At 38.3% G+C, this 14,031-nt stretch overlaps 1 protein-coding gene across 1 annotated transcript in view; it reads left to right on the forward strand.

Moving 5' to 3' along the window:
• The window catches only part of LOC127196098 (solute carrier organic anion transporter family member 6C1-like), a 111,200-nt gene that overhangs the window by 51,617 nt on the left and 45,552 nt on the right, over window positions 1–14,031 (forward strand). Inside the window, exons 11-12 of the mRNA XM_051153681.1 lie at window positions 350–503; window positions 3,934–4,107. Coding sequence (XP_051009638.1) covers window positions 350–503; window positions 3,934–4,107 — 328 coding nt within the window. The remainder of the gene's footprint in view (window positions 1–349; window positions 504–3,933; window positions 4,108–14,031) is intronic.

Consider the following 14,031-nt stretch of genomic DNA (forward strand, 5'->3'; position numbering starts at 1 on the left):
TGCATTTGTTATGTTTTTATACATTAGTAAATATGTGAAAAAGAAATTATTTCAATAAGTATATATATGGATCATATGGATACCTTGATGCATAATGCATTAACAATTTAAGTGGAGGCTGGAGTAATGGCTTAGAGGCTAAGAGCACAGACTGCACTTCCAGAGGTCCTGAGTTCAATTCTCAGCAACCACATGGTGGCTCACAACCCTCTATAATGTGATCTGACACTCTCTTCTGGCCTGTGAATGTATGTGCAGGCAGAGCACCATATAGATAATAATAAATAAATAGATTTTTTAAAAACTATTTAAGCCAGTATTATAATTGTGTTTAATATCAAATTCACAGCACAGGTAAGATTGGAAACCTCACAGCTCCATGCAATGTAAAATGTGAGTGCTTAAATTCCATCCATATTGCTGTATGTGGAAGAGATGAGACTGAATATTTCTCTCCATGCTTTGCAGGCTGCAAAGCTATGAAATTCTTAAGTGATGAAAAGGTAAATTTTATTATGCTTCTTTCTCTCCGTGCTCAATATATAGATAGTGAGAAGACTTTACTCCTAACTTTCTAAGATATTGCTGTCATATTTTTCTCAGATCTAATTTTAGCAACATGGAAAGAAATCTTACTTTATGTTTCTCAAATTCCCTTTCAATATCCATCTCTGAACTTTGAACACAATCTTTCACAAGCTTTAGAGTTGCCTGGTACTATGCTGTGAGGTATCTTTCCTTCAAATGCGCCTTCTACTGGATTCAAAATGGCCACACTGTATTTTTCAGATATTTCTCTATTTCTGCTGAACCTTATCTCAGATACGAATGACTTTTTAAAATGAGAAGTTGAATCCAGTCATTCTACCACTGAGCTACATGCCCATTCTTCGTGTGTGTGTGTGTGTGTGTGTGTGTGTGTGTGTGTGTGTGTGGCACCAAATCTTACCATATGTCTGAGGCTTTCATCCAGAACATAGCTGATATTCTAGAAAAATTGAGCAACAGAGAACTTATATTATTGGGAAAATAATGACTTAACTGAATTGAATATGCTAAAACCTCTAATTACAACATCTCAATGGTACCAACATGAAAGTTCTTATTTCCCCATCTGTAGCCACAATTCACTTTTTCTTACTCCTAGTACTGTCATGAGAGCAAGTTCCTACTCTACCAGTTGCCTAAATTTGTTCGGTTCTCTTTTTTATTATGTGTGCACGCATGTTTTGATATATTGTATAGGTATGCATAGAGGAAGGACACCCAAGAATGAATAAGAGTATTTGATACTTGAAAATGGAAAAGTATTCAATTTCAAAATGTGAAAATGGAGTAGTGATTATAGGACAATCTCTGATGTCATTCCTCAGAAGCAGTCCACCTTCATTTTTGAGGCAGTCTTTACAGACTTAGAGCTCTACCAGGTAGACTAGAGTTCCTAGCCCCACGCACCGCAAGCATCCACACACGTCTGTCTTTTCAGCCATGGGCTTACAAACATATCACCATGCCAGGAGTTTTATGTGGGTGCAGGTTATCAAACCCAGGTCCCTTTCTTGGTGCCTCACTTATTAAATTACGTCCTCAGACCCGGGGTGCACATTTCATAGTTGCACATGCATCTTCAGTTTCTACCTTTTAACTGGAACAATGTTGTGAATCAAGGTACCTAAAATCCTGTTTCTTTTCCTCTGTCTCCTGGAGTTTTGTGAAGGAAATAGGGCAGTAAATAGGATATAGTCTTAGACATTGTTTCAACATGGTTAACAGGATTTATGATTTTGTATCATAAGATTTTTAACAAGCATTAGTATAAAAAGATTTAAGTCATTTATAAATCATTCTTCTAAAATGTTATATGGTAAAATAGTATTTAGGTCTTTAAAATATGGGAGACATCTAACTGCAATACAAAACTGTTATTTGTTCTTGTTGTTAGACACTTCCATGTCTAACTTATTAAATTAAATTTTATCATAAGTGTGAATCTTGGTCAGCCATATAATGTACTTACCATATTTATCTTTCTGATATGGGTTTCCTCACCTAAGACTCTTTTTTTGTTTGATTGTTTTGTTTTGTTATGTGTTTAGTTCCAGCCATTTCACAGGAAATTTAATGATGCCACTTTTAGACAACTGAGTAATATTCATTCTGTAAATGTACCACATATTGTTTTTTGTACTAAGGGACATATAGGCTTGTTGCCATTTTTAGCTATTACGCATAAAGCTACAAAAAACATAGTTGAACAAAATTTGTGTGGTAGGATGGGACATCCTTTGGTTATGTGCAAAAGAGAGGTATACCAGGGTCCTGAGGTAGGTTTATTCCCAATTTTCTGAGCAACTGCCCTAAGGATTTCCATTGTGACTCTACAAGGTTGCAGTCCCACTAGCAAAGCAGAAGTGTTCCACTTGTTCTCCATCTTCGCCATCGTGGGCCATCACTTACGTTACTTTTTTCATTTCTTTTATTAATTAATTCAGATAACAACTAAATTTTTATCCCTTCGCTTGTCTCCTCCCGTTCTTCTCTCCCTCTTTCACCCTATTCCCCTCCCCTAGGTCTGTGACAGAAGGAGGCCTCCTCCCCACTATATGGTCAAAGCCTATCAAGTCTCATCTCGGTAGCCTTCCTACTCTTTCTCTCAGTGCCACCAGGCTTCTACATCAAGGGGAAGTGGTCAAATAAGGGGCACCAGAGTTCATGTCAGAGTCAGTACCCACTGTCCACACACTGTGCAGAATGTGCTGACCATTGGCTAGATCAGAGTAGGGGTTTGATCTTTACTACTTGTATTGTCCTTGGTTAGTGCAGTACCTTGAGCAGACAGCCCTGGGCCCTGATCCATCCATCACGATGCTCTTCTTGTGGGTTTCTAGGACCCTCTGGATCCTTCTACTTCCCTATTATCCTGTACTTCTTTTACCTAGACACCCAATAGGAGATCCCTGCATATATCTCAATCTCCTGGTAATTGAAGACTTTCAGGGGATATCCCTATTGGGCTAGTGTCAAATTATAAGTGAGTATAGACCATGTGAGTTTCTCTGAGTCTTGGTTAACTCTCTCAATATGATCATTTCTAGTTCCATCCATTTACCCACAAATTTCAGGATTTTCTTGTTTTTAATAGCTGAGTAGTAGTCTGTAGTGTAAATGTACCACAGTTTATTTATCCATTCTTTGACCGAGGGACTTTCCTGATACAAAACATTCAAGAAATCAAGGCAATTATGGTTTTTATATTAGCCATTATGAGAGTTGTAAGATGGAATTTCAGAGTTGTTTTGATTTGTGTTTCATTGATGGTTTAAGGATGCTGAACTTTTAAGTGTTTCTCAGCCATTTGAGATTCCTCTACTGAAAATTCTTTGTTCATATCTGTACGCCATATTTAATTGGATTATTTGTGTTTCGTGTTCATATATTCTGAATATTAGGCCACTGTTGGATGTGGAACTCTCTTAAAGGAATGATGACAGAAAGAGAAATATTCTTATCCAGGGAAGAACACATCAATTGGTTATCTAATACCAAATGGTCAAATCCAAATTGTACATATAAGTAATACTATAAAGACTACGCATGTATACATACATACATACATTAATAGATACACACAAACATGTGTGCAACTATAGATATATACAAAAACACATGTTTAAATATATATATGTGTGTGTGTGTGTGTGTGTGTGTGTGTGTGTGTATCACAAGAGGTTAAAAATTTAAAGGGAGGCGCACAGGGAAGGCTAAAGAGGAGGAAAAAAGAAAAGTGGCATGATTATATGTTAATATCAGTATAAAATTATTCAAACAAAATCCTGGGCGGTCTCCGTGTGTATATTAATTTAATTTTTAATTTTATAATAATAAGGCTATTTTCACCTGGCTGTTTGTGAAGTGCTGTTTTTTATCTTCTAGGCATACTACAATTGTTCTTGCATTAAAGAAGGACTGACAACTTCAGATGCAGATGGTCATTTTATTGATGCTATTTTGGGAAAATGTAATAGCAACTGTCATTCATTACCTTTGTTTCTTGCTTTTTTCTTTGCTTCAGTATTTTTTGCTAATATAAGTAGTGTACCTGCCACAGTGAGTTCCCTCCAGTAAGTATGTAATTTTCATGTTTACTATGTACTTAAAACATGAGAATGATACATGTGGAAATAGTTCAGATTATTAGATCACATGATTTCCTTGTCTTGCAGTAGTAAATATATACAGGAAATATTTATTTTGTTGAATTTTATGTATATGTATAATTTTCTTTTTACATGTTTTCTGCATAACATGTGTAGATGTTATATTTAGTCACTCTCTAATTTAAAAGTATACACAGTTTCGAAATTACATATATATATTACTCTATAATTATATAGAAAACATATATATATATATCCCTAGTAATAAAAGAAATCTAATGGAAACCTTAGGGGATATTTACCTTCTAAAATTTGCATGATGAATCCAACAGGAAAAATTTAAATTGTAGCATAGAGGTGGGTGTAGTTTGATTCATTGATAGGGATATTTCATTCTAATTCTATGTTAACAACAGGGCTATGAGAAAGCATAAGTGTTATCCACAAAGGAATACAGAACTTTTAAAGTTCCAATTTGTATTCTAAATTGAACCATAATTTGTCATTCATGCGTGCTTCCAACGCATATGAAGCCTAATACTCAGTTTTATTCCAGGAACAGATTAAAAGGCATTCCACCAAGTGGTTAATAAATACATCTGTGGCCTAACTATCCTGTAAAGGCTGACCAACAACATGGAAAAACAATAGCTTAATTATGGTGTGTTCTAAATTAGTTGTGAAGTGAAAGTAGAGACAAAAATGTGTGGAGTATCTTGCACGTATGTAGATCTGATGAAAAGCATCAGGAAGGAAACTAAGAGGTTGACTGGAGGAGAGGGAAACTAGGGATAGGTTTTTAAGAAAGCATATTACATAATGAAATTCTCTACAAAGTTAACAAAGATTGATGAGATGTTTCCTTTTTTGTTTTATCTCACTGTAGTTAAAGTGTTTTGGTTTGGTTTGGTTTGGTTTGGTTTGGTTTGGTTTGGTTGGTTTGGTTAGGTTTGATTTTGGTGGATGAGATTGCCTTGGACAACCTAAACTGGCGTAAAGCATGTGATCTTTCTGGCTCTGCCTCTGAAGTGTTAGAGTTCTACTCAGATGGGCATCCTGATCCAGTGGTTTGAAGATAGTACGGAAAGTGAAGTTAAAAGAGGAATGTGGGGTAACAGAAGGAGGGAGTGTAATAGTTACATTAAGCGATAATATGGTATAGCATATTTGAGAAATATTTGTCTGTGTTAAATGGTGAGAGGTGTAACTTTAATGGAATATGGAGAAATCTAGTATCCTATTCCATTTGGTCAACTACAATAACAATTCTAATAACTACAATAAAAAAATTCAAGGAAGATAAACCCAAAAGAACCCATAATTGAGTTGTTGAAATGTAGCAGTGAGTAAAAACACTTGCTACCAAGTCAAAGGATCTCAGTTCAGTTCCTTAGAACTCACATGGTAGATGGGAAAAAAACTCTTAAAAGGTTTTCTCAGACCTCTGCATCATCCCCATACCCTCTTTTTTCTCTCTCATTCTCTTTCCACCCCTCACAAACACACATGAACTAATTATTTGTAAATAATGAATATTATTTCATTATAAGTTGATGTAAAATATTCAAATGTGCTCAGGAAAGGGAGATAATTATGTCATTCCTGAAATTGAATTTTGAGCCTTTTCATTTTTATAAATTACTTGAATGAATAAAACAGAATGTGTCTCCACATATACCTTTTTAAAAATATTTTTTCTTAATTTATTCATATTACATCTCAATTGTTATCCCATCCATTGTATCCTCCCATTCCTCCTTCCCTCCCATTTTCCCCTTACTCTTCTCTCCTACAACTGTGACTGAGGGGGACCTCCTCCCCCTGTGTATGCTCATAGGGTATCAAGAATGTATCATTCTTATGTTTTAAGTACATAGTAAACATGTAAATTACATACTTACTGGATGAGTGCCACCAGGCCTCCTGATCCAGGAGACGTGGTCAAATATGGGGCACCAGAGTTCATGTGAAAGTCAGATCCCACTCTCCACTCGACTATGGAGAATGCCCTCTGCATTGGCTAGATCTAGGTAGGGGTTCGAAGTTTACTGCAGGTATTATCCTTGGCTGGTGCCATAGTTTGAGCAGGATGCGTAGGCCCAGATCTGCCCATCATAAAGTTATTCTTGTAGGTTTCTAGGACCCTCTGGATACTTCTATTTCCCCATTCTCCCATGCTCCTTAGAGAAACATATACCTTCTAAAAATTATGAGTAAACAAAACATGAATTTAAAATTACAGATGTAAAAATTGAAGCCATGTCAGATGCAGCTAATAAGTATACACTGAAGTTTATAAGGAAAAACACATGTGGCATGACTTTGCTGATCTTAAAATTCTGGGTGCAGAATCTGGAACGTACTGAGTTTGAAGCCAGACTGTTATTCTGTGATATATTCAAAGGAAGAAAAAGAAGAATGGAAGAAAATCTCAGAATTTACAGATGTCAGTATTTTCTGCACAGAATATGATTTTGCTCAGAATATGAGGACCTCAACTTGATATGAACATTTTGGGGTCAGGGTTGAATGTAAGAAAGGCACAGTCTCTTTGGAACTGATGTGACAGAACACAAGGAAAATGCCCAGGATGTCGCTAATGTAACTAATTTCAGAATGAGATAGAAAATTAAATCTTCAGTAAATGAATGCATAATCATTGAAAGCATGTCATGTCATGAAATTAAGGAGTTTTGCAGATAACAGGAGAATTTTAATTAATTCATTCATATTACATCATAATAGTTATCCCATCCCTTGTATCCTCTCATTCCTCCCTCCCTCCTGTTTTCCCCCTACTCGCCTCCCCATATGACTGTGACTGAGGGGGACCTCCTTCCCCTGTATATGCTCACAGGGTATCAAATCTCTTCTTTGTAGCCTGCTATCCTTCCTCTGAGTGCCACCAGGCCCCCCTAGGGGACGTGGTAAAATATGGGGCACCAGTGTTCATGTGAAAGAGAGTCCCTACTTTCCACTCAACTGTGGAGAATGTCCAGTCCATTGGCTAGATCTGGGTCAGGGTTCAATGTTTACTGCATGAATAGTCGTTGGTTGGTGCCACAGTTTGAGCAGGACCCTTAGGCCCAGAACTTACCATCATAATGATCTTCTTGTAGGTTTCTAGGACCCTCTGGATCCTTCCATTTCCCCTTTCTCGCATGATTCTCTCACATAAAGTCCCAATAGGATGTCCTCCCCTCTGACCCACTTTCCTGGTACAGGAAGACTTTCATGGGACATGCCCCTTGGGCTAATGTCCAGATATAAGTGAGCATATACCATTTGTCTCTTTCTGCTTCTGGGTGAACTCACTCATTATGACCATTTCTAGTTCAATCCATTTGTCCACAAATTTTGGCAATTCCATGCTTTTAATAGCTGAGTAGTATTCCATAGTGTAACTATACCACAGTTTATCCAATCTTCTACTGAGGGACACTTAGGCTGTTTCCATGTTCTGGGTATTATGAATAAGGCCGCTATGAACATGGTTGATCATATGTCCCTGTTGTGTGATGGTGCTTCTTCTGGGTATGTTCCAAGGAGTGGAATAGCTGGGTCTTGAGGAAGCCCTATTCCCAGTTTTCTGAGACAGCGCCAGATAGATTTCCAAAGTGGTTGTAATAGTTTGCATTCCCACCATCAATGAAGGAGTGCTCCTCTCTCCCCACATTCTGGCAAGCATGTGGTGTCACTTGGATTTTTTATCTTAGTCATTCTGAGTGGTATAAGATGCAATCTCAGAGTTGTTTTGATTTGCGGTTCTCTGATGACTAAAGACTGTGAGCATTTCTTTAAGTGTTCCTCAGCCATTTGATATTCCTCTGTTGAGAATTCTCTGTTTAGTTCTGAGCCCCATTTCTTAATTGGGTTATTTGGTTTGGTTGTGTTTAATTTCTTGAGTTCTTTATATATTTTGGATATTGGACCTTTGTTAGATGTTGGGTTGGGGAAGATCTTTTTCCAGTTTGTAGGCTGTCACTTTGTTCTTTTGATGGTGTCTCCTGCCTTACAGAAGCTTCTTAGCCACATGAGGTCTGATTTATTAATTGTTGACCTTAAGGCCTGGGCTGTTGGTGTTCTGTCAGGCAGTTGTCTCCTGTGGCAATGTGTTCCAGGTTCTTCCCCAATTTTCTTCCAACCAATTTAGTGTCTCTAGTTTTATGTTGAAGTCTTTAATACACTTGGACTTGAGTTTTGTGCATGGTGATAAATATGGGTCTAATGGCATTTTCCTACATGTAGACATCCAGTTGGACCAGCACCATTTCTTGAAGATGCTATCCTTTTTCCATTGAATAGATTTGGCTACTTTGTCAAAATCAAGTGAGTATGTGTGTGTGGATTCATATCTGGGTCTTCAATTTGATTCCATTCATCAACCAGCCTATTGCTGTACCAGTACCATGCTGTTTTAATTACTATTGCTCTATAGTACATCTTGAGATCTGGTGTGGAGATTCCTCCAGAGGATCTTTTATTGTACAAGATTGTTTTAGCTATTCTGGGTTTTTTTGTATTTCTATATGAAGTTGAGAATTGACCTTTCAATGCCTTTAAAAATTGTGTACATATTTTGATAAGGATTGCATTGAATCTGTATATTGCTTTTTTTAATATGGCCATTTTTATTATGTTAATTCTCCTGATCCATGAGCAAGGGAGATCCCTTCATCTTCTCAAGTCGACTCCAATCTCTTCTTTCGGGGACTTAATGTTTCTTTTTTCAAACAAGTTCCCTACTTGGTTAGAGTAACTCCTAGATATTTTATATTGCTTGTCACTAACGTGAAGGGTGTAGATTTCCTAATTTCTTCCTCTGTATGATTGCCATTTGTATATAGGAAGGTTACTTTTATTTTAGTTAATTTTGTATCCAGCCAATTTTCTGAATGTGTTTATCATCGGTAGGAGTTCTCTGGTGGAAACTTGGGGGTCACTTGTGTACATTATCATATCATCTGCAAATAGGGATAATTTGACTTCTTTATTTCCCATTTGAATTTTCTTGATCTCCTTGTGTTGTCTTATTGCTCTGGCTATAACTTCAAGAACTATAATCAAGAGATATGGAGATAGTGTGCAGCCTTGTCTGGCCCCCCGAATTTAGAGGAATTTCCTTGAGTATCTCTCCATTTAATTTGATGTTGGCTGTAGGCTTGCTGTATATAGCCTTTATTATATTTAGGCATGTGCCTTGTATCCCCAATCTCTCCAACACTTTAAATATGAATGGGTGTTAGATATTGTCAAATGCTATTTCTGCATCTAAGTAGATAATCATGTGGTTTTTTTCTTTTAGTTTGTTTATATGGTGGGTTAAATTGATGGATTTCCATATATTAAGCCATCCTTGCATGCCTGGAATGAAGTCTACCTGGTCATGATGAATAACGTCTTTGATATATTCTTTTATTCATTTTGCAAGTATTTTATTGAGTATCTTTGCATCTATGTTCATAAGAGAAATTGGTCTGAAGTTCTCCTTTTTTGTTGGGTCTTTGTGAGGTTTAGAGATCAACATGACCTTGGCCTCATAGAAAGAATTTGGTAATGTTCCATCCATTTCTATCTTTTGGGATACATTGTAGAGTATCAGTATTAGCACATCCTTGAAGGTCTGGTAAAATTCTGCCCTGAAACCATCTGGCCCTGGGCTTTTATTGGTTGGGAGACTCTCAATGATTGTTTCTATTTCTATAGGGGAAATAGGACTGTTTCATTTGTTTATCTGATATTGATTCAATTTTGGCAAGTGGAATCAATCAAGAAAATTGTCCATTTCCCTTAGATTTTCAACATTTGTGGCATATATACATTTGAAGTAAGATATTATGATTCTTTGTATTTCTTCAGTGTCTGCTGTAATGTCTCCCTTTTCATTTCTGATTTTGTTGATTTGTATAGTGTCTCTCTGTCTTTTAGTTAGTTTGGCTAATGGTTCTATCTTGTTGATTTTCTCAATAAAAACAGCTCCTGGTTTTGTTGATTAGTTGACTTGTTCTTTTTGTTCTTAATTTATTGATTTCAGCCCTGAGTTTGATTATTTTCAGATGTCTACTCCTCTTGGGTGTTTCTGCTTCTTTTTTTCCTAGGGCTTCCAGATGTGTTGCTAAGTTGCTAAGTCGGATTTTTCCAATTTCTTTTTAAAGGCACTATGAATTTTCCTCTTAGCACCACTTTCAATGTAGCCCATGAATTTGGGTATGTTGTTCCTTCATTTTCATTGAATTTCATGAAGTCCTTTATTTCTTCCTTTATTTCTTCTCTGACCCAGGTGTCATTAAGTAGAGTGTTGTTTAGTTTCCATGTGTGAGTATGTTTTTTGTTATTTCTGTTGTTGTTGTTGTTGAAGTCTAGCCTTAGACTATGGGGATCTGATAAGATATAAGGTATTATTTCAATCTTCTTGTTTCTGTTGAGGCTTGCTTTGTGACCTACTATGTGATCAATTTTGGAGAAGGTTCCATGAAGTGCTGAGAAGAAAGTATAGTCCTTTGTGTTTGGGTGAAAAGTTCTGTAAACATCTGTTAGATCCATTTGAATCATGACGTTGGTTAGTGATGTTATTTCTTGGCCTAGTTTCTGTTTTAATGACCTATCCTCAGTGAAAATGGGGTGTTGAAGTCTCCCATTATTACTGTGTGGTGATGGATGAGTGGTTTAAGCTTTGTTAAGAGTTCTTTTATAAATGTAGGTGCCCTTGTATTTGGAGCATAGATGTTCAGAATTGTGATGTCCTCTTGGTTGACTTTACTCTTGATGAGTATCAAGTGTCCTTCCTCATCCCTTTTTATTAATTTCAGTTGAAAGTCTGTTTGATTGGCTACTAGAATGGCTACACCAGCTTCCTTCTTGTGAAGATTCTTGGAATAATTTTTCCAGCCTTTTACCCTGAGGTAATGTCTGTCCTTGTGGGTTAGATGTGTTTCTTGGATGTAGAAGAACGTTGGGTCTTGTTTATGCATCCACTTGGTTACTCTGTGTTTTTTTATTGGAGAATTGAGACCATTGATAATGAGAGATATTAATGACCAGTGGCTGTTAAGCCCCTTCATTTTGATGTTTGTTATAGTCAGGAGTTTGTGAGGTTGTGATTTTTGTGATGGTGTAGTTATCAATTTCCTGTGTAGTAGTCATTGTATCTCATCTCTGTGGGGTGGAATTTTCCTTCTAGTAACTTTTATAGAGCTAGATTTGTGGATAAGTACTGTTTGAATTTGTTTCTTTCATGGAATATTTTGTTTTCTCCATCAATGGTTATTGATAGTTTCACTGGGTATAGTAGCCTAGCCTGGAATCTGTGGTCTTATAATGTTTGCATGACCTCTGTGCAGGCCTTCCTGGCTTTCATGGTCTCAGCTGAGAAGTCAGGTGTAATTCTGATAGGTTTGCCATCATTTGTTACTCTGCCTTTTTCTCTTGCTGCTTTTAATACTTTTCTTTGTTCTGTTTGTTTTGTGTTTTTTATTATGTGGTGGGAAGATTTCTCTTCTGGTCTATTCTATTTGGTGTTCTCTAGGCCTCTTGTATGTTCATATGCATCTCCTTCTTCTGCTTGGGAAATTTTTCTTCTATGATTTTGTTGAAGATATTTTCTGGGCATGGAGTCAGGCATCTCCTTTTTCCTCAATGCCTATTATTCTCAGGTTTCTTATTTTCATGGTGTCCTAGATTTCTTAGATGTTCTGTGTCAGGAACTTTTTGGATTTAGCATTTTGTTTGATGCTTGTTTCAAGTTTGATGATTATATCTTCAAGTCCCGAAATTCGTTCTTCCATTTCTTGGGTTCTTTTAGAGAGGCCATCTCTTTGTTGGTTGCTTTCTTCTCTACGGCCTCTTGGTCACATTTTTCTTCTCTGTGTTCCTTTATCATATATTCCATTTTCATCTTCAGATCTTGAAGTGTTTTATTGATTTCCTTCATCTGTCTGTTTGTATTTTCCCGAAATTCTTCCAGTGCCTCTCTATATGTCTCTTTTATGTCTTCAACCTGCTTGGTTGCATCCTCCTGCACTTGTTTACAGATTTCATTTCTTTCTTCCATTATCAGCTTCCTTACTAAGGGCTTAAGGTCATTTTCTTGTATTTCAATTGTGTTTGGGTTCTCAGGGTTGTTTTCTTTGGGATAGCTGGGATAGGGAAATGCTGAGCTGTTTTGGGTTTTGTTGTTTGCATTCATACATTGTCCGTTAGTCACTTTGCTGTTTCTGTTGATGGGACCTGGCTTCTGGTGTCCTTCACTGGTTGTTGCGAGTGGGTACTTGGTGAATGATTATAGGTCACGTGTTCTTGCCTGTGGGATCAGGGAGTTTTCCCCTGAAAGAAGCCGTTTCCTATTTCCTAGTTTCCACTCCTGGAGACTTTGCTCTACACCCTAGGCTCCGGGTTGGGTCAGCAGAGGTATGCTTCTGACTGGTCTCTTTCACATTAGTACTGCGATTCAGGCTGTTGTAGGGTCTCAGATCGAGGCTGGTAAGCTCTGGCTGAGCAAGTTGATCCTTGTTGCCTGCACTTCTGTGGTCCTGTAGCCCAGACCTCGCCCAGCTCAGACCCCCTGAGCTATGTGCACTGTTCAGACCAGTGTATAGACATGTCAGAGGTGTCCAGCCTCTCCTGAGAGCATGGGAGATCCTTCTGGGGCTGTGTGAAGTGTCTAAGCCGTGTTCTAACTGCTCAGATCAGCAGGCTCAGTACCCTGCTTTCAGCTCGAATATGGGCCATTCCGCACCTCAGGTTGCGCACTCTCTGTGATCTAGGTGGACCCAGCCCCGTGCGAGATCCTGCTGGGGCTGTGTGAAGTGTCCATGCTCGGTTCTAAACGCTCGGATCTGCAGGCTCCGTCCCCTGTGCTCTGATTCAATGTGGGTCTGTTTGGTACCGCGGGGTTCACTGCCACTCTCTCTGTGCTAGGTGGACCCAAACTGTGCAGTACCCTGCTTTCAGCTCCAAGTTGGGCCATTCTGCACCGTGGGTTGTGTACACTCTCTCTGAGCTAGGTGGACCCAGCCCCATGGGAGATCCTGCCGTGGCTGTGTGAAGTGTCCAAGCTGGGTTCTAACTGCTCAGATCTGCAGGCCTTGTCCCCTGGGCTCTGATCCATTTGGCACCGCGGGGTGAGCACTGCTGCTCTCTCTGAGCTAGTTGGACCCAGTTCCCTGTGCTTCCATGCGGCATGGGGTCCTTGGCAAATTTGCGTGGGGTGGGTGGATGGGGCCAAGGTCAGCTTCACCTGTTTCTCTGTGACTTTCGCAGGCCAGGGCGTCTGGCACTGACACACACACACTGAATTTGGGCTTTATCTGCCAGCTGAAGCCTGCAGGTGGGTTCCATTCAAGCATCTGGAGAGTGGGTTCAGGACCTCCCTGGTCTGTTGCTTGACCTAGGGCCAAGCCTGACGGTGGTCAGCGGTTTGCAGGACCCCACCCACCTAAAGTTCTCTAGATTTAGCAGTCCGTGACTCCATTCAAGTTCCCGGTCTTCATGCAATAAATCAGATACAGTGCTTTCTGGGCGCTGCCATCTTAGAAATCCTTTTGTGGGGTTTTAAAGAATCTCAAATGCTAAAATTATCACTACAAGCAAGGATTGCATATATCTCATGTGTAGAATTTATTTGTTTTACATCATGAATTTAGATAAAAATTCTTAGGGGTAATGAAGAAAATCACACAGAGGAAGTTGGGTTACAACAAAAAGTGAGTACATTTTATACTTAGAAGCCATTAAATTGTACAATTGGCATTTATAATAATTTTTTTAAAAAGTACTGCAAGGCATAGTAGTGTAGGCCTATAAATGGAACACTTGAGGAGCAGAAACAGGTGCATATTTGTGAGGTCAAAGACAACCTGTTCTACATATTGATTTT

Source organism: Acomys russatus, chromosome 12, assembly GCF_903995435.1.
Source record: "Acomys russatus chromosome 12, mAcoRus1.1, whole genome shotgun sequence".
Lineage (NCBI taxonomy): Eukaryota > Metazoa > Chordata > Mammalia > Rodentia > Muridae > Acomys > Acomys russatus.